Consider the following 24939-nt stretch of genomic DNA (forward strand, 5'->3'; position numbering starts at 1 on the left):
TGTTGTTCACCTCAGAGAGGAGATGGAATCCATTTCTGTCCGGTTGGCAGTGAGGGTGACTGTAGGACGAGGTAATTTGGCTGGCTGGCACACTCTAGTATCTCTCTGTCTGAGCTGCTGTGCTATCTCACCCCCTGTTTTCCAAGTTTACCTCAAACAAACAAGTGCAGAGGACACAAAAGCTTAGCTGCTCCTGAAGCACACAAACTGGTCTGCAACTGAAATGAAACAAAGTCAGGATGGAAGTTTATGTTAAGTTTGGTCTGGCTGGAAAATAAAAGACAGGTAATACAAAAACTGTTTATTTTTTCAGTCATGCAGTTTACATGTATATTTTTTTTTTTTCAGATTTCAACAGTGCTTCAAACATTGATCCTTTCATTTCTTCAGTAAATGTGTTTTGTCAGTTCCGGGACAAAGAGCAAGCTCTCCTATTTAGAAGGCATGTAGTGTCCACAGTGTGTTCAGGAGTGTAGTGTCCAACCACGCACCCTTCCATGGAAATGGGATGGATTCAATTGCCCCACAAGTAAACATCTATGCCATTCCAAGTAGAGGGTAATGCAAGAGGGAATGTCATGCCCAGTTCCACATTCAAGTAGACCAGCCTTTCTCTGGACGCATTTGGAAGCTTTCTGGACCCGAAATGCTTCAAAGTACCTATTTCTAGTGGGAGTGTTACACGTTTTAATGACCATGGTGGTGATAAATCTATCTGATTTGCCCCAATTATATGGGCTGAAAAGATTTTCCACATTATAGATCTACTTATAGAACATTGACCTTGATCTGAAAGGATATGGATTGCATTATTAATGCGTTAAGAAACTGAAATATTTTGGACCACAAAATGCAAGGTCAAATGTTGATCATACCGCTTAAACCCAACCTGTATTTGTAGATCAGTGAAAGAGTGTATTAGGTAAAGGCCTGGAGGAGATTTAGACCTGGGCAGACATTCAAATCCATATAGGCACTGTGGCATCCTGATTGGTCGAGCAAAACAGTCATTCAGTCATTCTAAAGGTTAAGTTATAGAGTACCTAAAATACATTAAAAAAATTAACAATAAAGTAGATGATCATGGTAGTTATTGGCTGAGTAAACATCTTTAAGCGATTTTGGAAAGCTGCACATTTGGCAGAGGAAGGACAAAAGTGCATTTGGAAAAAAGGGAATGTCTTCCTCAGATCCAAAGTGAAATGATGTCAGACTTTTGGAATAAAACTTCTAAAACCTTCATACTATCATCAATAATATTCAGTCGGTTCCTTTGTTCTACACACCGCACCTCTCCTGAAATGGAAAACCAGACTTCCTGTAAAATACCGCTCCAATCTTTAACCTGGTCCAACTCTCCATCCTTGATGGACTGATTCCAAACTGTAGCTCCCTAACTAATAAGGCACTGTTAGACCTGCGCACATATGGAATGGTGATTTTAAGGATTTCGAGCATAACAGCACGCCAAAAAAACATTTCAAGGAATGAGCAAAAGGAAAAAAAATCTAAATTAAGCTCAGGGTTGAATCAGGAATCAGACGACCCATCTCTCTCTTTCGTAGGCAGTGTGGAAGAATTGTGTATATATATATGCTGTGCGCCGCCAGACCTGTAGGTGTCTAAAGTATAAATACTGATCGGTGTCTAGCGTCCGGTGAGAGAGATTCATTTGATTGCCACGGCAATGGTCTTCTCCCGTGCACGTAAATAAAGCATAATCAACAGCAGTCCACTGAGTGGTTCTTGAAGGGTTCCACGACAGCAGGGAAGAAGAACTTATCAGTCGCTGTGGGGTGGAAAGGTTAGCACCAGCTCACTGCTGAGTTCTACCTCCAGTAATAACCTTCAACATCGGTGGGGACATTGCAAAACTGACCCCTTCTCGGCTTCAAGAGCTTCACTTCACTCAACATGTAATTGCGTTGTCAGGGAGGTGACAGGTCAAAGGTCAGTGGTGATGACAGGAGTGACGCCGTGGATGAGCAGCGTGGGGCCGAGGTCCTGAGTCAGCAGGTCTAGCTGGCGCAGGTAGGTGGTGTAGCGGCGGGTGTCGGCCGGGGGGCGGGGCAAATACAGGAAACGCACGGCGGGCGGAGGGCGGGCCTGTTCCAGGATCAGCTGATTGACGGCCGACAGGTATTCGTCCGACAGGCGCGTGGCGTTGCTGGGGAAGCTGTTCACGTAGTCGTCTTCATTCTCCTCTTCCTCCTCCGCCGCCCGCCTCTCCTCCTCTTTATCACCATCCAGGAATGGTGGCCGTTTCCTGCCCGACTCGCCTTGCCGCTGCCAGTGCAGCGCCACCTGTTCGTCCCAAGGCACGGTGTAGACGTTGGCTTTGATTCTCAGCTCTTTCAGCAGCTGGCCCAGCTTCTCCTCCGAGCCCCTCAGACTCCGCCCCGTCTCCACGCACAGGAAGAGGCGGAGCCGAGCTTTGCGCCAGGCCCGGACCATGTTGAGGATGCATGCTAGCTGCAGCAGGAACAGCGAGCAGGTGTCGACGTAGCTGCAGCTGTCCGGACGCAGGAGGTTGACCGGCCAGACGTCCACGTACACGGCCCCCTTACCGGCGGGCGGCGAGAGGGCCTGGGCCCGGTCGAAGTGGTTGAAGTAGCGGGCCAGTGCCACGTTCTTCAGCATCTTCATGGCGTCGGCGATGACCGCCACGTACTCCTGGGGCCCCAGCGCTTTCCCGTCTCCGAATTCACCGGAGTCCTTTCCGTCACTGGATCCCCGCAGAGAGGCAAAGTGGAAGAGGGGGGGTTGTTCCTCTGGGTCCTCGGAGGGGCTGGCGGGGTCTGTGGACCGACTGGTAGAGAGCAACGGGCCGATCAGCTTGTCCTCTGGAAGAGAGCCGTCATAGAAACCCAGGACTAGCGTGTTGGGACGCATCCCACCTGGAATGAAGGGTTAGAAAAAGACAAATTAGAGAAAGAAAGAGATCGGATGGATTGTTATGATCTAATGCAAATCATTTCTTTACCATTATCATTGATTTTCTCGAGTTGTTAAGCGGAGAGCTGCAGAAGTTCAGACCTTTTTATCTGATGAAGTGAAAGAAAGAGACAGAGGGATGCGAAGTCGATGAGTGCGAGAGTGAGAGCTGGGAGGGAAGCCAAAGAGAAATAAGAGAGAGGGCTATAGAAAAGAACAATGGTCAGAGTTGGACAGAAAGTGAGAGAATGAGTGGCAACACTCTGGAGAGCAAGAGGAGAGCAAGACAGCAAGATAAGAACAAGAGTAGCACTGAGAGTCATAGCTCTTCGAAGTTTTGAGGTGGAACTGTTGAACAGGAGAGCATGCACTTAATATAGTTTGTTAAAACCAAGATTATAACTGAGAATGAGAATATCATTTGAATCAAAAACTTAACTCTAAATTGCAGCTAAACTGAAACTATGTCTGCCTCCAAAATCAATTTAAATAAATAAATTCAACAATAGTGAAATCGAAAAGAAAATTCTCTAGTAATGCCCAGATCAACTACCAATACTAACTCAATATCTTGGCTACTACACCCATCCAAATACATTGGCTTCACAAGCCCATATCGGGCGAACCCTAGTGGTGATGATGGTGGTACCGACCCAGTCCGGAGATGAAGAGGAGATGCTGGACCCCATGACGCACCGAGTCGGCCAGGGTCAGGTTGACGAAGGCCTTGATGTTCAGATGGTCCACCAGGGACAACCAGGAGTCATACTGGGACTGGAGCGGGTCGGAGGGCAACGTGTCTGGGAGGGTGGAAAAAGAAAGCGGTGAGGGGGTGAGATGATTCAATGGGAATGCATTGAGATTCAGGGAGAGTGAGGGAAAGAGAAGGCGACTGAAATGTATAGAAGTGAGAGGAGAAAGCGGAGAGACACAAACACAAGACAGTACGACAGAAATGGAATCAGAGGCAGAGCATGAGAGAGATACAAAGCGAGAGCGAGGAATGCGGAGACGCGGGGGGGCGAGAGAGACAGATGCAAGTAAGAATGACAGCGGAGACAGAAAGTGAGACAAGGGGGAAGATACGGGGTAGCACACAAAGGGAGGCAGGCAATCAATCATCAAAGAAGTCATCAATATGTATGGAGAGAGCTATCCAGAGGCCACTGTCTGTCCATGTCTACAAGCTTCATAGAGAATTCATGCGGTAGCTTTGGCAATGTTGGGACCTCTTTGGACTTGTAACACTGTTGTTCTCAGGGATAAGTATTCTTTGTATTTGGCTTTTAGACAAACATCAGCCAAACAAGTAAGAGAACTGAATGGATGATCTGAAAAGAAAGGAGGAGCGCACAGGGGAAGTAGCTGGGAGTTCTCGACAACAAATTCCTCTTCAGTATAATTACGTGTGAATGAATGGCTCGTTCATATTTATCAAGAACAAATGCCACTTCAGCGCTGAAATGAGAGAAGGGCTCTTCAGTGTCTAATGAACAAATCAGCGTTAGAAACTCGGAGGATTTGGATTCCGAAGACTCTGAAGATTCAGGGCTGGTCCCGTTCCCCCGTCGAAACATAACGAAAACCCCCAACAAAATCCCCAACAGACAAAGAAAACAATACATGACCCCGGTCCTTTCAACTAAGTATAGCTGCAGCTTAGGAAACTATAAAGAAAAGAAGAAAAAGAAAAATAAGTGTGTGCCTCTGCAGGAAAGAAAAGAGACACCTCCAGAACGTCGGGGCTGGGATTACTTCCCTCAAAATATCAGCACCGGCAGATGAGCCAATGGTATCTTGAAAAGTGGCGTGCTAAAAGGTGCCGCTGAACGAACCACTGTTCACCGTGAAACTTTAATTTCTGTTGCCTACTGGAATGTATGATCTACCTAAAGTCAATGCTTGCATCGACAAGCCTTGATCTCTAACCACATCTTAATGCTGAGAAAGACTGGACATGCCCAAGCATGTAGAAATGTAAGAAATGATGTAATAACAAAAGACATACAAAAAGACTATTGGAACTGGTCCCATCTGAAAACACCGTAATCTTACCAAGTGTTCGGTGGTAACAGCACCAATCAAAAAACAAGCCGTTAGATTTGTTATTACCTCCTCTAAATATCAGACTGGAGTTGAATTATCCAAAAACCAGCACAACCCCCCTGATTTTTGTTCCTAATGAATTAATTAATAATTTACTGTCACCCTCTCACACTGAGCTAGTTTCAATGAGAAAAAATAGAGAAGGAGAGGGAACTGTTGTCACGGTTTTTGAAAGTAAGAGAGGATGCAATCAACAATTTTGGGAGTACAAAGGAAAAATATGACAAGAATTACTACTCCCTGGGAGTAATGAGTAACGAGCCCAACACTGTCCCATTCAGAGGCTTTAAAAGGGGTGGAATTTAGCGTTTTAGTCTAGTGTTCTAGAGGTTAAACTGGAACTAGCCCCATGTCAATGGCCTTACTGAGATCTCCCAGCTGGACGTGTCCCAACACGTAGAGGCCGCTCTTCTTGATGTCGTTGATGAAGGTGATGAGGCCCACGCTGCTGCGGGGGTTGGAAACCATCAGCAGGACCTGAGGCCTCCAGAACTTCACATGGTCCTTCCTCACATCCAGCATCAGCAGGTACTTACGCACCTATGGGGATGGAGAGGGGGATTAGGGAGGTTGACTTTAGTTGGGAGGTTTGTCTATCTTTTGCTCCATTCTCTTTCCTTTTTTCCCCCTGTGCTGCATCCTCATCATACTACATCCCTGGTCACTGTGACTGTGTCTGTGTGTATGTGTCTGTGTGTCTGTGTGTGTGTGTGTGTGTGTGTGTGTGGTTGTTCTTGTACTTCTATCCCGTGTGAGCGGGGTTAGGGTTACTTGAGTTTTAGACCTTCGAAGTGAGGTCATTTAGGCTGGTTGTCACTTCTTCAACAGGTTAGTTTAGGGTTAGGGCTTAGGGAATGAATGTAGTCAGTGGAGAGAGAGAGCAAGTGCACGAGAGAGTGCGCGCACGCGCGAGAGAGAGAGCGCGAGAGAGAGAGAGACAGAGAGAGAGAGAGAGAGAGAGAGAGAGAGAGAGAGAGAGAGAGAGAGAGAGAGATTGTATGCATGTGTTGTGTTGTAATTCCAGGCTCCTCTGATGCAGAAACAAATTACATCCCTAATCAAAATCCTATTAGGATATGAGATTGTGGCAGGGACCAAAGACTAGAGTGTGTGTGCCTGTGTGCGTGTGTGTGCGTGTGCATGCGTGTATACGTGTGTGTTTTATTGGCGTCAATGTATCCATGTGTGTGCCTGTTTCTGAGTGTGTATTTAAATGCCTGTGTGTATTAGTGTGCATTATAATGCATGTGTTTGCCATTCCATAATATAACCACCATTACGATTCTAACACTGCGCTGATGAGGTGGCATAAAGGTACCATTAAGGAAATGTAACCATGTGGAAAAAAACATTATATCAAACTCTATAGTCTACTAGGAGCGATTAGACAATTTATACCCTCATTGACATTAATGACCATCGACTCAGTGGACGACATGCCCATAATGTTAAAGTTGCACTGGGTAATATGTGGCAGCAAAAGGTAACTGTTTGAATTTTGAGAACTTCATTACCCAGATTTCATGTAACGTGACATCGGTAAACTAAACTAGTGTGGTGGGGTGGAGGTGGTGAAGAGGTTCGGCCATCGTTGATGAGTCCAGCTCTCTCTGTACGGAGCTCACTCTGCTGTAGGAGACACTTTGTTTTTCACTCTTAAAGGGATGAGGGTTATCTTTAGAAATGGATCAATTTTTTCCCACAGGTTTTACACTCTTGCATGTTCCTTGCTCACAGTATAAAAGTGCAAATGGTAAATCTGTTGTTTTAACAAAGCTGTATTTAGAAAAATGTTCTCTCTGACATGGGTCATGGTTGACCAGAACATAATCGGGAGTCAACCAATCACCTTACATTTGGCAGGGGGAGGGCCAATTAGAGCAGTGGCTCTTTCTAAATGGCTTGTAGCTCTTTAGGTGGGAGGGCACTAGAGAATTACTAAAAACATTTAAAAATCCCGCCCCTTTAAGTTTTGATTCGTCACCTCCTGTGTGCTGAGGAGATTTCCTGCCAGTGTCCATATACCCGACACCAGAAATTAATTTTGGAAAACAGGGTGAATTAGGAGGGATGGGACCCTCTTCTCTGTTGCAGCCCCACTTAGTGCTTTAGACTGAGAGGACAGGTGTATTCTAACATAACAGTCTTGCCTAGGGCAGCTTCAATTAGCAACACAAGTTTAGCTCAAGGTCCTGCAGTGACAGTGTGATGCAACCATTTCCAAAATCATTATAATCACCATAACTGTTGTCATGCTAACTTCACGTAATTACTGTAAAAAAAGAAAGACGGGGTCCCGGTGGCGAGGTCCGACTGCCTCCACTCATCTAATCGTCTGTCTCTCCTTATCTCTCCATTTCCCCCCTCGTTCTCCTCATCCATCAGCCTATCTTCATATCTCTGTCGCTTCGGTCTCATCCATCACTTCGCTTCTCAATCACTCATCCCCCCCCCCGATCCCTCACTTCCTTCTTCTCTTCTGTGCGTTCTATATTCTGTCTGTATCTTTCTCTCCCTACTTGGTCGTGATACCATCGACGTCTCCTCCCTCATTTTGTCTTTTCATTCGCTCCGTCTCTCCTAAACACCATCATCAGCCCCCCTGTTATCGCCCGTTGTGTTTTTTTTGCGTGCGTCTCCCATCCCTGCTTCAATGTCACCCAGTTGGCACCCGTCCACACTGGCCACTGCTGGAATGTGCAAGTGGATGATAAGTGGATGTACAAGATACAAACACACATGTACACACACACACATTCTCCTGTTTGGCCTGTGATAGCTGCTCCTGTCCAGGAAGAGAGAAGGAGGAGGAAGAGGAGATGAAGACGACTGGAAGAAAGGGGAGGTGGAGAGGAGGAGGAGGAGGAGAAGGAGGAGGAAGGGCAGAGATGGAGAGGACAGGAATAGAGGGAAGAGGAGGAGGAGGAGAGGAAGAGGAGGAGAGAAGGGGGCGGAAGCAGGGGATGAGGAAGAGGAGCAGGGGAAGGAGGAGGAGAGGAACAATAAGTTAAGTGGTTGTAATAACGTTCCACCTCCTGACAAGCTGCTGGCAAACCCAACCACCCCCCACTACCCCCACCCCCACCCCCACCACCCCATAACCCCTGCCCGCAGCCTTGGCAACGGTTCCCCTCGGCAACGGGCCCTCCTGGCAACATTGCCCCCTCTCCTTGAGAGCAACAGGCTCGCCAGATAGAGGACATGGAGAGCTGGATGATGTAAAGCTGTGTGTGTATGTGTGCGTGTGTGTGTGTGTGTGTGTGTGTTGTAAAATGCTTGGCTGAGGGAGAGGATGCAGAGGTCTATGTGTGTGTGTGTGTGTGTGTGTGTGTGTGTGTGTGTGTGTCTAGTAAACCTGATAGAAACGTGATAGATAGTTGCTTCAGGAATGACAAGGCAGAATTAAGTATTTGTGTGTGTGTGTGTGAGACAGAGAGAGAGAGAGAGAGAGAAAATGTGTGTGTTTGTCCGCTAAATGTAGAGTGCTTGGCTGAGGGAGAGAATGCAGAAGTCTGTGTGTGTGTGTGTGTGTGTGTGTGTGTGTTACTCTAGTAAACCTGATAAACGATTGCTTGGCTGAGGTAAAGGTTCTTGTAAAGCTGAGGGGATGAGATTTTAGTCGCTCTAGGAATGACAAGGCAGTATTAAGTGTGTGTGTGTGTGTGTGTGTGTGTGTGTGTGTGTGTGTGAGAGACCTGATGGAAGATGAGGGCCTGGCTGATGTAGCCCCAGCTGGACGTGGGGCTGAGGTAGTGGATCAGCAGGAGCAGCAGCAGCATGAAGGCGATGCTGGCTGAGGCGTAGATGGCGTTGATCAGGAACATCATGATGGCGCAGCCCACGATGCCCAGCACACACGTGTGCCAGGTGAAGTAGCGGAACGTGGGCCTGGGGGAGGACAGCGAGGGTAGAGGTTAGGGTTAGACCGATACCGTCTGTCTTCAGGTATCAGCCAGTCAGTGTCTCCCTCACTGCGGCTAGTGAATATGAACATGCTCCACTGTGGTTTTTACTGTTTTTCTGTACACAGGAAAAAGAGGCACATTTTCTCTCATAAAGACTCAACAGTATTACATAAAGATGACATCCAGAAATGAAAAATGAAAAGTGATACCCACGCAGACAGACAACATGCACATATGCGTGCACACAAAGACAGGATACACACATAACATAAACACATGACACATGCACACACACAAACAGCCGATTATAATTGGGTGGTGATAGCTAAATGGAATCGTTAAGGAAGGAAAACAAAGGATTTTTTGTGTATCTTTCCAATCAATTTTCACAGTGTGACAGAGTAATTTCAGCAATGCTTACATTTAAATAAAATAAAAAAAGAAGTCATATTTAACCATTTAACCAAAAATGACATCTGGATCTCAATCTTAACTGCCATAAACTACAACTCAAATTTACCACACACACACACACACACACACACACACACACACACACACACACACACACACACACACACACACACACACACACACACACACACCTCCAGGGCCATTTTCTAATAAGTGAATGCACAGCAGCATAAACAAGTGTGGCGTGAATGTTGGGGCTAGAGCAATTAAAACAAACACTACGCACAAATAATGAGCTAGCCCCGCAGGACGGTGTGCAACTCGGCGCCATGATTATGTGTGTGCACGTGCATAAACTCATAGGCTATACGAGCGTGTGCAGCCGCTCCATTCATTCATTGCACGTATGTACTTGTCAAGTGTGTGTGTGTGTGTGTGTGCCATGTATCTGTGTGAGCTGAAGGGGTCACGGGGGTCGGGAGTCGCACAGCGGATGCAGGTATTCGCCTTTTTTGTAGATCATGTAAGTGACCCCAGTCTCACTGCAGTGACTGGAGCCCCGCGGATAAACAGCCATTAAAATAGTCCCAGCTGTAATTACACAACGCAGCTCAAATGGCTGACTGGCTGAGCCACTAGGATCCGCTAACAGACTTAGCCTCTTTAACAGGGGTTGTTAAAGAGGGGTTGACAGGCAACCGCCGCCGAACGCCGCGCAACGGGAAAGCGCTAATGTGCTGAGAGGGTGGCAGGGGGCGAGGCGAACAGGAAACTAAATTAAAAGAGGAGAAGAGAGGCGCACAGACAGACAGACAGAGAGAGAGACAGAGAAAGAGAGGGAGAAACAGTCATTGGACAGTCATTAGTCTTTTCCTTTGGTCGTGATCACTTTTTCCTCATTGTGATGGGTAGAGCAGAGGAAAAAATGGCCTGGTCTAGAGTTCTAGGGAGTTTTTGAAGGCCAACACCAATATTTTTGGATCAAAGCTGCCAATAGCCAATATTTTGCAGTGTCCCATCTCCACTAACTGAGACATCATAGATTCACCCCATTTGCCCAAATTTTTAGTAGTACTATTTGGATGTTGGGTTTGGTCACTGGCAGGAAATCTCTGCACACAGTAAGTGAAAAATCAAAGAATAAGAACAAAACGCTGCATGTGCTCCTGAACTGGACTCACCGACGTAACATCGTTTGCCTCCCCCTCTCTGTGGTAGCCTTCCTATTATAACGCGATCACAGACCGGCCGGGTTGGTAAACACGCTGTGTGCAGTTTACTGATGTCACATCACATGATTTCTGGGTACTGAAGTCCTCCAAATTCAAACAGTTACCTCTCGCTGCCATTTGGAGATGCCAACATACAAAAACTGCAGGCTGCAGCTTTAAATGTAACAATTTTTATACCTAAAAATTCCAGATAAATTAGAAGCATTCAGTGTTTCCCCAGTCTATCTGTCAGTCTAACCCTAGCCTGGTCCCATTATTATACTTCCCTACTGTCTGGTAACTACTTCTTTTTTCTTTCTGCTTTACTTGATCACTTAGCGTTGACGGTGCCCACACACAACTCTCAACTCTCTCATCTCATCCCTTTCTCCATCCCATTGGAGAGTGGGTGTAATTACGATAAAAGCTCACCCACCCATCTCTTTTGTCTCTCCAGTCCCTCTATCATCGGTGGCAAAGATCCCTCCATACAATCACCTCTCTCTCTCTCTCTCTCTCTCGCCCCTTCTCCCATCCCTCTTGTTCCCCAGTGACTGATGTCACTTAGCTGACACAGCAAAAACAAAAAGAGAGCAATGAAGATGGAGAGAGTAGACCCGGCCTTTAGCCAAAAGACACGTCATGAGTTGAGGAGAGCGGGGACAAAAACTTCCATCTTCTCTCTCTAACACACACACACACACACACACACACACACACACACACACACACAGGGGAGCTGCCAGCTGATGTTGTCACGTTCTATAAGTGAGAGGTCAGTGAGTGTATGAGACATTACGTCAGACTGCGTCCCAACACTTACATTATACCACTGGAGATTGGGCTGGCCTTAAGAGACCAGCGACCACTTGATATAGATCAATCACAGTTCATCTAGCTATCGGATCATGATATAGAATCATCCTTAGTACAGCTTCACACAGGATCAACCTCAACACAACAAGATATAGGCTCAACCTCAGTACAACATGATATAGGATCGACCGCAGTTTATCGGATCATCCTGACTACATCATGATATAGGAATCATGTCAGTATAACTTCACATAGGATCTCAAAACAACATGATATAGGTTCATCCTTGGTACAACTTATTATAGGATCAACCTTTACACAAGATATAGAATCAACCTCAGTACAACATGATACAGGATAAACATCAGTACACCTTGATATAGGAGCAACTCCTGTATAACATGATACAGGATCAACATCAATACATCTTGATATAGGTCCAACATCAGTACAACATGATATAGGATTAGGATGAACCTTAATATAACGTGACCTGGGATGTACCTCAATAAAAGTTATACAATACAAGTTATGCAAATACAATCTGCCTCAATAAACTTGACATAGAATCTAGATCAGTAAAACACAATATAGGTTCAACCTCAGTACAAATCAATACAGGATCTACCTCAGCACAACGTCATATAGGGTCTACTTTGAAATATTTGATATAGGATCAACCGCATCACAAACCAAATGACCCAAATTCTGAATTCATGTGCTAATACCGTTTTAATAGATAAGGTTTTTTTTCCCAATCCTATTCCATCTCATCCATCCATTTGCATACAAAGGGCTGGAGCTGAAGTAGCAGACGTCTAACTTCATGATCCATCTGGACTTTATATGCTCACATTTCATTTGACAACACAGTGCAGTCAAGCCACTCTGTCCCTCCTCATGTTTGGACAAAGGGCAGACCCAGCAAAAGATTGGACAGGCCTCTTGTTTTTGGAGGAAATGGTTCAGCTGGCGAATTCATAGATTTCTAAAATGACAATCGTGGCAGCTTCAGAGAATGCCGCCGTGGTGTCTGTAATTTGAGCATCAGACGGCGCTGAGCTGGTGAAACTAAAAAGAGCAAATGTCTACGATGCTGTGGAGCTGCCAGGATTGTTGTTTTTCAATTCCCCACTCCCCCTGAAGGTCATCTCCCTTTATATAACCCAGTTTAATGCAGTAGACAAACATCCTTTGGCATCGATGTGGGGGCCTCAGTTGTACCCCGAATCCTGGCCAGTGACCCTGTGATGGTGTGTGTGTGTGTGTGTGTGTGTGTGTCTCTAAGCTACTAGACCAAGAGGCCGGTGCCTGTGTACCATCGGCAGTAGAACACACAGCACCCCCTGAGGAACACTCCGGACAACTGGAGCCACCGCTGATAAAGCTGTAGCCAACAGCAGCCTCCTCATACAAAACACACAAAGATACAAAACACACACACAGTATATAAGCTGCTCAACACACACACACACACACACAAAGAAAAACACACACAGGCATGCACACGCACAGATACACAAATACAAGAGACAGATGCGCCCACACATCAATGAATCAAAAATCACACAGCATGAACTGGATCCAGGACACACAAAACCCAGTCTCCAAATCACATACCTTCACTCTCTCGCTCTCTATTGCATAAACACACACACACACACACTTAACAAGCAGACATCTTTTCCGCTACATCATAATTTCACTCCCTCCCCTCCCCCTACCCCCCAGCTCCACTCCAAAAGAAACACGGTGGTGTGTGCCAAATTTAGGGGAAAGGGAAATATTTCTGCTAAATTAGTTATGCTAATTACAGAGCAGTTCTCAGGGGGAGAGACGGCGCTAAATGGCTTTTAATTCTTTTCGCCTGGAAAGAGACGTGGGAGAGAGCCAGAGAGAGAGGGGGATGAAAGAAATACAGAACACAACCAAAAAAAAAAAAACATAAACCAATAAAACACACAAACAACTGGTGTTCAAATTTGCCCGGTGACAGAGCGACAACAAACTAACGGAATTAAGAGCTCTGGGGAAGAAGAAGGGGCCCGAAGCAACCCGCCGGCCGGCCGACAATCCGCCTTATCAGCTCCGGGGCCCCCGGTCCCTCGGCCAACGGGGAGAAGGGAGATCGACGTAGGAAAGTTCTCTGGCCAACTTTGTGTCCTGTACCCTTTGCCAGCGGTCAAACACCGATAACGAGGCGCGAGCAGAGTGAAAGCACACCAGCACTGTACATGGGAGACGCTCACAGTACTGCAAAAAATACTAAGTCATTTATAGTCTCATATGCAGTCTCCAAACCTTGTTTTTCTTAAAAAACTGAAACATTCAGCCAATGGGGTGAGATCATTCCACTTCCAATACACTTCACTTATTTCACAAGTTTTCTACACATATTAGGGATGGGACAATATATCGGAATTCAATATATTGTGATACAAAAATTTGACGATACGTATGGTGGGGCAGAAAAATGAATCGTGATATTAGCTTCATGTTATTCTGCTGTAGTAATCACAAATGAGACGCTTGACCATCACATTTCACAAGCTCTCCAATCAAATTATATTATTTGCACTTTGTAATGACATTTTTAAATTGTTGTTTACATTCTAGCGAGCCAATGCCATCGCTAGAAAGATCTGTGGCTCGGAAATAAACAGAATTCTGCACAGTCAGACTTTGTTGTCATTGAACTTTTATTTATTACATTGTATCGTGGTTGTATTAAATTTTGAACCCCATATTGCGTATCGAATCGTATCACAAGATAATCCCCAACACATATGTATCGATATCTTGAAACGAGGCAGAATAAAACAGGTCTTAGAAGACTGGTATTAGAAAAATGACAATTGATTTGAGAAATATTCTTGCAACAAGTTCATTTGCATTAGGAAAAACCCCACTGCCTGAGAATAGGATGCACAGGTGTTTTTGTTTTTAAGTTTGGGCCAATCGTCTAGGCTGCTCCTCTCCTTTCCATTATTCCTGCTGGTGTCTGCTGTGATTGTTTTCCTCCCTTCAGAAGAAACCCCATTTGCTGCCATTCATTCTTGTCCAGTATGAAAAACAACTTCCACAGAGCGAGATAATCCATCACAGTAAACAGCCTTAATTTGGTTTGGGCAAAGTTTCTGTTTTATTATTTCATTGTGTCAGAGTTGAGTGTTTTCATATCAGTGCATTTTCATATCAGTTTGTCACCTTACAAACTTACAAACTGTCACATCCACGTCATTATTTAGGGCGTCTTTGTTAGCCGGGGACAGCAGTTCATTTCAAGCAAGGTTTGACGCTGTAAAATTTGTATTTTAAAAACGATGAAAAACAAGTAAAAGTTAAAAAATCGTATTACATACAGCATGCATTGCAAAATGATTTGGGGGAAATATAAACTAGACATAGACAGCAGTAAATGGGCTATAACTATGTCACAATTTAAAAGTACTATAGCCAATCAAAGATGAGCAATCAAGGCACATGGGAAAAGTCTGTGTTATGACAGCGGAGGACCAAAACAAGGAAAAATACCCCCCAAAAATACAATACAATACTGCAAAAGCACAATACGTCAAAGGTGACAGATAAGATAATAAGGAAAAAAAAATGAGTGTGCAAGAGGGCAAAAGAGAGCAAGACAGAGAAGGAAAGAAAGAGAAAAAAGAAAAAGAGAAAAGTAGTCCTTTAACACGATTTCTGCACTTAATCCCCAAACCGCTCCAGTAGAGTAGGACAACACTGCAGCTGTACTGAGCAGCTTCTAGGTACGACTATCAACACAAATTCACTGATGTCAGGAGCTTAACAGGTGAGTAAATCCCTATTTACACAGGGAATTAAGAATTACCTCCCAACATCTCTGTTGTCCATACAGGTTTGTTGCTTGTTTATTGTTTGTTTGCATCCTGATTTGAGCTACATTCAACTGTTGTGTCCTTGATGTAGGAAGCTGCGAATGATCTCACATGCCTGGTGACGCATATTCAACCGTCACTGCAGAGGAATTCATAACAACAAACGCAACGCTGGAAGCAATCTGTCATAACAATAAAGTGATAAATGGTGTTTAAACAGTTTCTCCCTCCCGTAACAAATCAAAATGCAATGACAAATCTAGCAAGGTAAAAATAATCAACGGGGCGTCGTGTGAAACTGCTGTGCAACCTGCAATATGTTTTTTTTCTCTGCGCAACAGCCAGAAAGTAGCAGTTATCTTGTTCAGAATGTGCTGCAGAGCCGGTCTAAGAGTTTCATCAAGGGAGCTATGTCTTTGCAAAAAAAAAAAAGTGTGAAATTTACCTTTAGGAATGAAAAACAGTGCAGATTTGGATGGAATTAGAATCTGTGACAACATCACTGCTTGACACACATCAATAAAATGGAGAATAATTCATACTACATGCCATTTTATGGGTGCTTTTATCCAAAGAGCGTTGCAGAATCATGTATACATTTTTAGTACGGGCAGTTCCAGTGGGAATTGAACCCCTAACTGTGGCAGTGGTAATGCCTTGCTCTACCCACACTCAAATTACTAGAAGTCCTCAGGTGGTGCTACTGTTGTGTGAATATGAACATTTATAAATCAGAATCATTGCAAGTGGCCGAGGAAAACAAACAGCACACTCCAACACGCACACAGACAAACATCGTAAATAAAGATCTCTAAGCATCTCTATGCGCTGTTACTTCAGCATCGAGTCCAGCCTGCACCCCCACAAAAATAAACACACACACACACACACACACACAGTTTTATTGACGGTCCCTCTCCGATATGGGGCTATAACCAGTGGCCAGTTTTATGTCTTTTAATTAGCACAGTGTCGCCACGGCAGCAACCAGCTGGCAAACACACAAACACACACGCACACACACAAACTTTACATCATCCGGCCAGTCGTAGAGACAGAAATGAGAGAGAGAGAAAGAATACACTGAGTGAGGAAGAGGGAAAAACAGAAAGGCAGATCCCAAGAGTCTCACTTTCAACTACACTATAGGCCTTCATGATGGAAGAGTTGATGACTCACTGTGTGTGTGTGTGTGTGTGTGTGTGTGTCTGTGTGTGTGTCTGTGTACTTGTAACTATGTGTGTCTGAATGGGACGTTTTCCAAAACCCAAATTCCAGACTGTGCCTCTCTGTGTGTAAATGTTAGTCTACATGTCCAACTGTGCCATGTCCCTCGTGTGTGTGTGTGTGTGCGTTACCTGAAATTAGGCGCGGAGGCCCACTCCAGGGCGAGGCAGGCCAAGTCCACAGCAGCGTAGACCAACAGGAAGAATATAGTCACAATACTGGCGATGGTGTTGAGCTTCCCCGAAAACAACACCAGCTAGAAAGAGAAAGGAGAGGGGGAAAAACAGACAGACAAAGAGAAGGAGAGACAGAGAGAGAGAGAGAGAGAGAGAGAGAGAGAGAGAGAGAGAGAGAGAGAGAGAGAGAGAGAGAGAGAGAGAGAGAGAGAGGCTTAAGATCCAGGGCAACACATCATCTCAAAGTTGGAGACAACGGGGCATTTTTTCCTTAAACGTATTATCCTTTATCCAGGAAAAGCTGACCAAGAGGCGCGTGACCTTTACCAGCATCATCCTGCCTCACACTCATCCAGCCGCACACCTCAGCTGCGTTTCCATGTATGGGCTAACCCGGCTATTAGCCATACTCCAGCTCAGGTCTTATTGAGGTTAAGCCGTTTACATGAACCTTTGGTACCCGGAGACTGAGTCTCCCTGCTGCCCTGAATAAACCAATTAACAGAATACTGTTGCATTCATGTGCACATCGGATGTGCTTATCTCTGAGTTGTGAAGTCGAACAACCGATTTGCACATTCATGTGCATTTGGGTCGGGAATACAAACAAAACATGACCTCAGTTGCAATTTTAAAAAAATTAGCTATACCACATAGATCCTATTTGGGTTTTGGGTTTATTTGGCCTGGCAGTCATGTATTCCAAGTTTACTTTATTTTGCAGAGACAATTTAATAAAGATGCTCTACTAAGAAAGTTCAGTAGACAGTGCGCAGGAGCTTTTTCTCTCTTTATTTGCGGAGACAATATCCAAAATATCTTCATACAAGCATCTGGAGTCATTTTGAAAAACTGGCTTGGCAGCTGTTAAGCCTGCAAAATATGTTGTTTTTTTGTTTAGCAACATGGCTGCAAAATAGCAATATAGCTGCAACAGAACATATGGAGAAAAGTGTCAAATGCGTTGGTGTTACAAATATGAGAAAAATAAGAAGGTTATAGTTTCATGTGATACTGTACCTTCGATAGAATGCAGCCTACACTCTGTGAATGATCTTGTAACGAATGAGGTGATGAGCTACATTTTTTGAGCCGCAATTAAGATCGGACCAAATAGTGTACAAATTAGGATGTAAACCTAATGCCCTTAGCTGTCAATCCCACACAGCTGAAACAGCAGGCAGTTTCTATATGGAGTCTGGTCTACAGGCTTAATGCAAGTGCTGCATTATGTCTAATTGGTGAAGCTGACTTCATATGCCAAAAATGTTACTGATGTGGCAGGAACAAGCTACAGCAGAATGTTCGAGAATATGGAAGTAGAGCAGATGAGACATGTCTGCAAAAAGTCCTATAATTTATATTTGTCTCTGGTGCATGGGTTCAAAAATCATAGACAATGAGAAACCAACAAGAACTCGCACACTGATAAATAAAAAAAAAAAAAAGGAAGAAAGTTAAAAGAGGCCAACTTGTGCAAAAAATAATTTTCTTACATGAGATCAAAAAGTGACAAAAAGTGCGAAAACTAAACAAGAGCTGCCCAATGTCCCAGCATAATCACTATAATAATGATTCACTAATGCATTAATTAGCAAATATTTCTATGTCAACATCCCTGTCTTCACATAACACATGGTCAGTATTAATATGAACTCTGTATCTTAAAGCATTAAGGAATTATAGCAGTTTCAAGAAAATCAGTTTTTCCTCATTAATATGCAAATGTATGCAGCAAGGTGCTCCAACATCGAATCAGATCATCTACTCTGTAGGGGGAACCTGTGGTATAAGTATGAAGTTTCTATTGTTCTGGAGTTATTGTGTTCACAAGAATGAGTCTACACACAGACAGACAAATAGACAGACAGGTGGAAACGTTTCTTCCCTCTTTATCAGTGCTCTCATTGGTCAACAAGCACACAGACAATATCTATGTCTTTATATTTACCAATGGTAAAACCGCAGCCTTTTACTGTTGGCCACTGAGAAATTCCACTGGAGTTGGAGCATATTTGCCTTCCTTCGCTCGAGGGCATATCATTGGTATTTATGGGAGGAGGAGGGGGTGTGTGTGTGTGTGGGGGGGGGATAGCAACTCTGTGATCACCAACTTTGTGACCATGAGGCAGAGGTAAACTGAAGGGGAGCGAGAGGAGAGGAAGTAATGATGGAGAATTGAGATTAATGACGCCACATTATTGACAGGCAGTCAGAGAGAGAGAGAAAATGACAGAGACGAACCAAGGGAGCAATGAGAGAAGGAAAGAGAGAAAAAGAGGGAGGAATGGAACGAGGGCATGAGAGAGAGAGAGAGAGAGAGAGAGAGAGAGAGAGAGAGAGAGAGAGAGAGAGAGAGAGAGAGAGAGAGAGAGAGAGAGAGAGAGAGAGAGAGAGAGAGAGAGAGAGAGAGAGAGAGAGAGTGTGTGGGCGAGAGAGCATCTCTGACCTCTGGCAGTCAAAGTCAGTGGGTGTCTCTCCAGCGCTCCCCTGGGAGCCGGCTCTACAAGAGCATTAATTAGCCATTAACTCAGACACAGGCCAGCATGGACAACTGCTGTCACACTGAGCAGAGTGTGTGTGTGTGTGTGTGTGTGTGTGTGTGTGTGTGTGCACGCACTAACCCTCCCCTGGGTATGTTTTTGTGTGGGGATGTGAGCGGGAGAGCGGCTGTGTGTGCTGGGAAGCGGTGTGCATAAATTGCCATAAATTTGACTGAAATAAGTGGGCTCACAAAGACACTTTTATTGAATAAAAAGAATCGAGTGGAAGCGGCTGAGTAATGCTTTGGCCTACAAAGCCGAGGCGAGTACCAGAAATGCCTCGAGGTTTAAGGTAACAGTCAGAGAGTGCTTGCTTAAGTGCGTGTGTGAGTGTGTGAGTGTGAGTGTGAGTGTGTGTGTGTGTGTGTATACAGATGCAAGACGAGTGTAGTAATCGGTCAGATAGTGGGTTTAATTGAGAGGTCATGTAGAAAATTTGCCCACAGGAGTTACAGCACATGATTGGCGCGTGTTTGTCAGTGTGTACCGGTCAATAAAATCGACCGGCAGATGTACGGTAGGAGTGTCGTTAATGCGTTAATGTCGTTAATCTTTCCCCGTCGCATCAATTTGTCCCGGGCCGCGGCTCACTTTCGCCCCACCTATCCAGCGCCGTCTCCTCCATCCCACTTTTCTTTTCAGCCTTTCCCTTCTTTTGTCTCTCCCTATTCTTTCAGCACGCCCGTTTTCCCTCTAGCCTCGGCTCGTGCCCTCCTCCTCCTCCTTCCTTTTCGATCCTCCGCCGTGCGAGATTGTCGGAGCGCGGGGCGAGATTACAATCAGACTTTTTGTCATCAGTGAATCATTCAAATGGCGGAGAGGGAGGAAGAGGCACGGAGAGAGAGAGCGCGAGAGAGAGAGAGAGAGAGGGGACGAGAGAGTCAATGATCTCTGATGGCGGCGGCGGCGCAGCTAACGATTTCCCTCTAATTACTCCTACTCCCGGAGAGTAGCGATGGATGAAGGGAAGAGGATGAGAAAAGGGAAAGAGAGAGAGAGAGAGAGAGAGAGAGAGAAAGCGCAGCGGAGAACGACAAGCCGTTTAGCCTTTAACGCTCACCTCTGATAATGATGGGATAGTCAGACGTACTCGCTCTTAAGCACCTCCTCCTCTTCCTCTATGTCTTTCTCTCTATCCTTGCCCAACCTCCTGTCTGCCAATATTCCCTCCTCGGTCTAAATTGACTTCTTTCCTCCACTTAGAAGACACAATAGAACAGAAACAAAAAACACACTAAAGGCAGATTTATGCTTTCACTGATCGAAGTGGGAAATGACAGTTTGTTCTTCTACTGGTTTTTTGGACTATGGATCGGTCTCCGTCCGTTTGCTCAATCGTTTTTCTTCGTTCGTCACACACCACTGATCCGATTCGGACGAAACTTGGGGAAACGATGCACCTCGCTGCCGAGTTCCCAACCTTTTCAAAATTACATTGATTGGCTAATGGGGGAAGGCACTAAGTTTACGGTCAAAACATGGTGACATTTGGTACTGATTGGCCCAGAGGGGGGGCCTGCATCATTTGTGGAGAACAACTTGTTTACTGTTGACTTGGGGTGAATTCACAAGCGATTCACTACAGGAGTTCCCAACTTTTTCATGTCAAAGACCCCCCAAATAGATAAAAATTTGATTTTGTTTGGGGGGCTTTTATGTCTTTATTCTGATAGCTGACAGTAGAGATTAGGAGGAAAGATTAGGATAAAGAGAGGGGGATGACATGAGACAAAGGTTCCACACCGTATTCGAACCCTACCATTTTGTCCTAAGTTCATAAAATGCCTGTGAAACTAAAAAGTGTGGGGTAATTAGGAGTAGCCTTGCATTTCACCCTGTTCCCATTTCTTAACTGAGTTGTCAAATATTGAAGCATGAGTGCGGCTACTGTCCCCTCCATGGGCCATAGGGGGATTCTTTCCACTGTGTTCTGAGCGAGAAAGATGGAGCAGTTTTTGATCAGAAAACAACCACAGACATAGCCTGAAGCAGTAGAAAGTGCAATCCCACACAAACCACTGCATCAACAAAAAATAACACAAACTATATGGTAAAAAACTCAATGATCGAGGGGTGGAAGATGGACCGGTTGGGGACAGAAAGGGCTGCTGCCAGTCTCCAGCAGTGGGAAACAAGTGTTGGATGTGTGGTATGTTATGATTTAAAATCTTACTGATAGGCCTAGAAATTGAGTGTTTATTTGCCAATATGCAATGTAAATATATCATTTTATACTTGACCCTATTTAAGCAACCATTGGTCTACAAGTTGTGCGACTTGCGGAATCACGTTTGTTCAATTCACTGGGAAATGGGCAAAAGTTCAAGAAAGGTTTGCATAGAAGTGAATGGGAGGTGCAAAGTGGGCAATCGCTGAAGGCAGCGGCCCTCGCGTTCGTCAGGAGGAAGGAAAACAAAAAATGATATCAAACTACCCAAACTTGAACTAGTTTCCTCCCCAAATGATTCGGTTCTCTTTGAAGCAAGAATTCTCCTGAGTTCGACTACACAGCACTTTCTGATCTTCCCGCCTGAGGAACGTTTCCATGACAAGACTTCACAATCCACACAACGGGAGCTGAGGCTGATTTTCTAATCAAAAGGGATGACCACTATGTCCCACCACCGTGCGTAGGCTGATTTCTACAGTACATGCCCAGGGTTTTAGCTCCTGTCACTGGAAACACACTGCAAGTCCTTTAATATCATATTGAGTCTTTGGAAAATTTTCTTAAAACTTAAAATCAGCCGATGGGGTGAGATGATTTCACTTCCTTTGCAAATCAACTTCATTGAAGAATTTTCAGCGTCATTTTCTTGATACTAGTGGAGTGATCTGGCTTAGTCTGCCTTGCTTCAGGATATTGGCGCTTATTTCTAGAACAGGCCGGAAAAAAAAGTGAAACTGCAATTGGAATTATCTCACCCCACTGGCAAAATGTTTTACCTCTTTGAAGAAAAAGTAAGATTTTAAGACTGAATATGTGACTAAATGATTTGGTAAGATGGACATTTTTTGCAGTATCAGAGTGTTAAATCATGTTGAGTTTTAGAGAGCGGAAGTTTTTCTTCTTCCCTGCATATCTGCATATTGTCCTTCGTTGCTCCCTACTGCTCAGCTGGAATTTACCGCTGATCTATGGATTTCACCAAGATCACAAAAACATAGTCTGAGGCCAGCCAAGGCTTGTAGTCTCTATCTGTATTCCTGACCCTCGAACTCCAAATTCTTAGACCCATCGATCTTACAATGCTGAATCGGTGAATGCGTGTACAACTATTTCCATGCTGTCCTTTCAGCTCAACGGTGGCAGCTGTTGAATGTTGGCACACTTCAGGGAACGGGGGCCAGGAATTTGGACAAAATTATTGTTATTTTTTTTTACTATCTCAGCCTTTTCTTTGTGGCTTTATGCCCTAACGGGCCGGTTTGCAGGTTCCTATTTGCCTTTTGATGGTGTTTTGAGCTACGCTTTTGAGCCAACAAACCCAAAGCAATGACCAGTGTCTTAGTCTACACAAAGTATCACAGGTCTTAATTCACAATCATTCCTCCCTTCGTCTGTCTCCCCTCACCTGTACAAGGAACCAGGAGATGAGAACCGAGACCCAGGGGTTACCGCTGTGGGACGTCCTCTTAGCCGGAGACAACACCTTACCTAGAGGGATGTAGAGAAAGAGAGAGAGCGAGAGAGAGAGCAAGCGAGAGAGAGAGCGAGAATGAATATTGGCCTATTATTAAAAATCAGCCAGTCAATGTGGTCCACCTCTGATATGATGAATATGATGCAGTTTGATTGATCACATACACTGGTTGTCTATAGGAAGCCCTTAATCTGCATTGATTCAAATGGGGCATTTTGATCGGATTCCACACAAGTTTTCCACCCTTTTCCACCCTGCCAAGAACAATATTTTGGTGAAAACACTGAATCCTTCCAATTTTCTTTCATTTTTTGGAATGAAAATAGCTTACATTTTAAGAACTTGAATACTGAACCATAAATATTATCTATCGGCAGCTTCAATCCAAAAGTATCAGTACAACCTTCACAAAGACAAAGAAAAGAGAGACCCGACGACAGAGATTTGAAAGTGATGTTGAACTGGAACATTTCTAGCCTATTTACAATTACTGGTAAACATACTATTTTCTCCATTTCGTTTCCTCCGACTAGATTTCGGTGTTCCACTTGTTCAAACTAAAAGGTTTAACGAACGCGATTCGAAAGCGATTCACTTAAACACAATTAAGTAGCATGACTAGTTTTTTTATATACTGTCAGAATCTTCTTTGTTCGCATTCGTTTATGTGCTAGAAGTGTGATTTTCAGACCTGTCTCGCCATACAGTGGCAGTACACAACCCAAGGCACTACCAAAGTTCAATATCACTTTAAAACGACATGACAAGACAATCAGAAGAGGAGCGAATCAGAGACAGAGAGGAGAGGACGGAAGCCAAGGGAGGGTAGAAGGGAGGAGAGAGGTGGAGGGGAATTCAAGTTTAAGACTAAATTTCACAGCTGATAAATGAATGGAAAGACGCTCGAGTCAAATCAGTGCGGCTGAGAGGAGAAGACTGAGCGAGGAGAGGATGGGACAAGGCAGGACAGAGGTGAAGGAGTGAGGGATTAGCAAGTGTAGAAAGAGGTAAGAAATGGAAGATGAGTGGGATGTCGGGACGAACTCTGTGTGTGTGTGTGTGTGTGTGTGTGTGTGTGTTTGAGAAATTGGCGCATCCATCACTCAGTTTGCATAGGACACTCTGGCAAGGTTAAGCAGCGAGCAGCATGCATGAATGACAACAAGAACAACACACACACACACACACACACACACACACACTAGTCATACTAACCATTTCATATTCCTTACCAGAACATTACAAATTTATGGGTCCACAGTCGCTGACTTCTAATTGAATAGATTAATCGAATTTACGTTAACCCTTTGGCTGCTGGTTAACAGACAGAGCTGCACTACTGTCACCGTGAGTCATCTGCCTCTGCTCCGTCTGACCACTCTGCAGAGGAACCCGCACTAATACAGCCATTCATCTCCCCTGACACACACACATACACACACACACACACGGCTACGCACACAGACACAGGCCAAATCAATTTGCAATAGACTTAACAAAGGAGCAGAGGAAGGGATAAGGAAGTTGCTCACAGTCATTAATAATGACAAAGCACCAGGCAGCATGGATTCACACAGAGAGGCAGGGCGGGATAGAGAAGACACACCAGTTGGGTATGAGCTCATGCTGCATTCATGTCATATAGGAGCGGCTGTTGGGACGACTTGACTTGGTTAAAAGACACAACTTGGAAGTGCTGGTGATCAGCTTTTTCACACTAAACCACTTACTGAGTGATACATTTGAGTTCAAACCACACTTCAAACAATCCAGCAAGTAGTTGTGTCTTGCCATGGCATTTTAAGACTTGAGCTCAATGACCTGCATGGTGAAAATCATTAATTTTATTGGTTTTATTTGAAATGAATATGTCATTTCTTACACATTTCCTTGTTGGTGACGTTCAGAATTCAGGGAAGTCAGAGAAATCAAGCTGTTTCACCGAACCCTAAGTCCCCAAGTAGTGTTCACCACCTGAAAGCTGAGATGAACAGTATTTTCTACTAGGAAGCCTGTATCTGTTTTTCCCCTGTCTATTCCCCTGATGTGAATGCAGCATCATTCCACTGATAGACACTCAGCAAATGCTTATATGCCTGGTTCAAC

General features: G+C 44.6%; 1 protein-coding gene across 1 annotated transcript in view; it reads right to left on the reverse strand.

Annotated features, from left to right (window-relative positions):
* Positions 1 to 302: 302 nt before the first annotated feature.
* LOC139927488 (solute carrier family 12 member 9) overlaps positions 303 to 24939 on the reverse strand; it is a 44287-nt gene continuing 19650 nt past the window's right edge. The window contains exons 8-13 of the mRNA XM_071919645.2: positions 22765 to 22847; positions 16602 to 16726; positions 8736 to 8928; positions 5406 to 5580; positions 3588 to 3734; positions 303 to 2897 (exon numbers count right to left, since the gene is read on the reverse strand). Of these exons, the coding sequence (XP_071775746.2) occupies positions 1945 to 2897; positions 3588 to 3734; positions 5406 to 5580; positions 8736 to 8928; positions 16602 to 16726; positions 22765 to 22847 (1676 nt within the window). The 3' untranslated portion in view covers positions 303 to 1944. The remainder of the gene's footprint in view (positions 2898 to 3587; positions 3735 to 5405; positions 5581 to 8735; positions 8929 to 16601; positions 16727 to 22764; positions 22848 to 24939) is intronic.

Source organism: Centroberyx gerrardi, chromosome 6 (assembly GCF_048128805.1).
Source record: "Centroberyx gerrardi isolate f3 chromosome 6, fCenGer3.hap1.cur.20231027, whole genome shotgun sequence".
NCBI lineage: Eukaryota > Metazoa > Chordata > Actinopteri > Beryciformes > Berycidae > Centroberyx > Centroberyx gerrardi.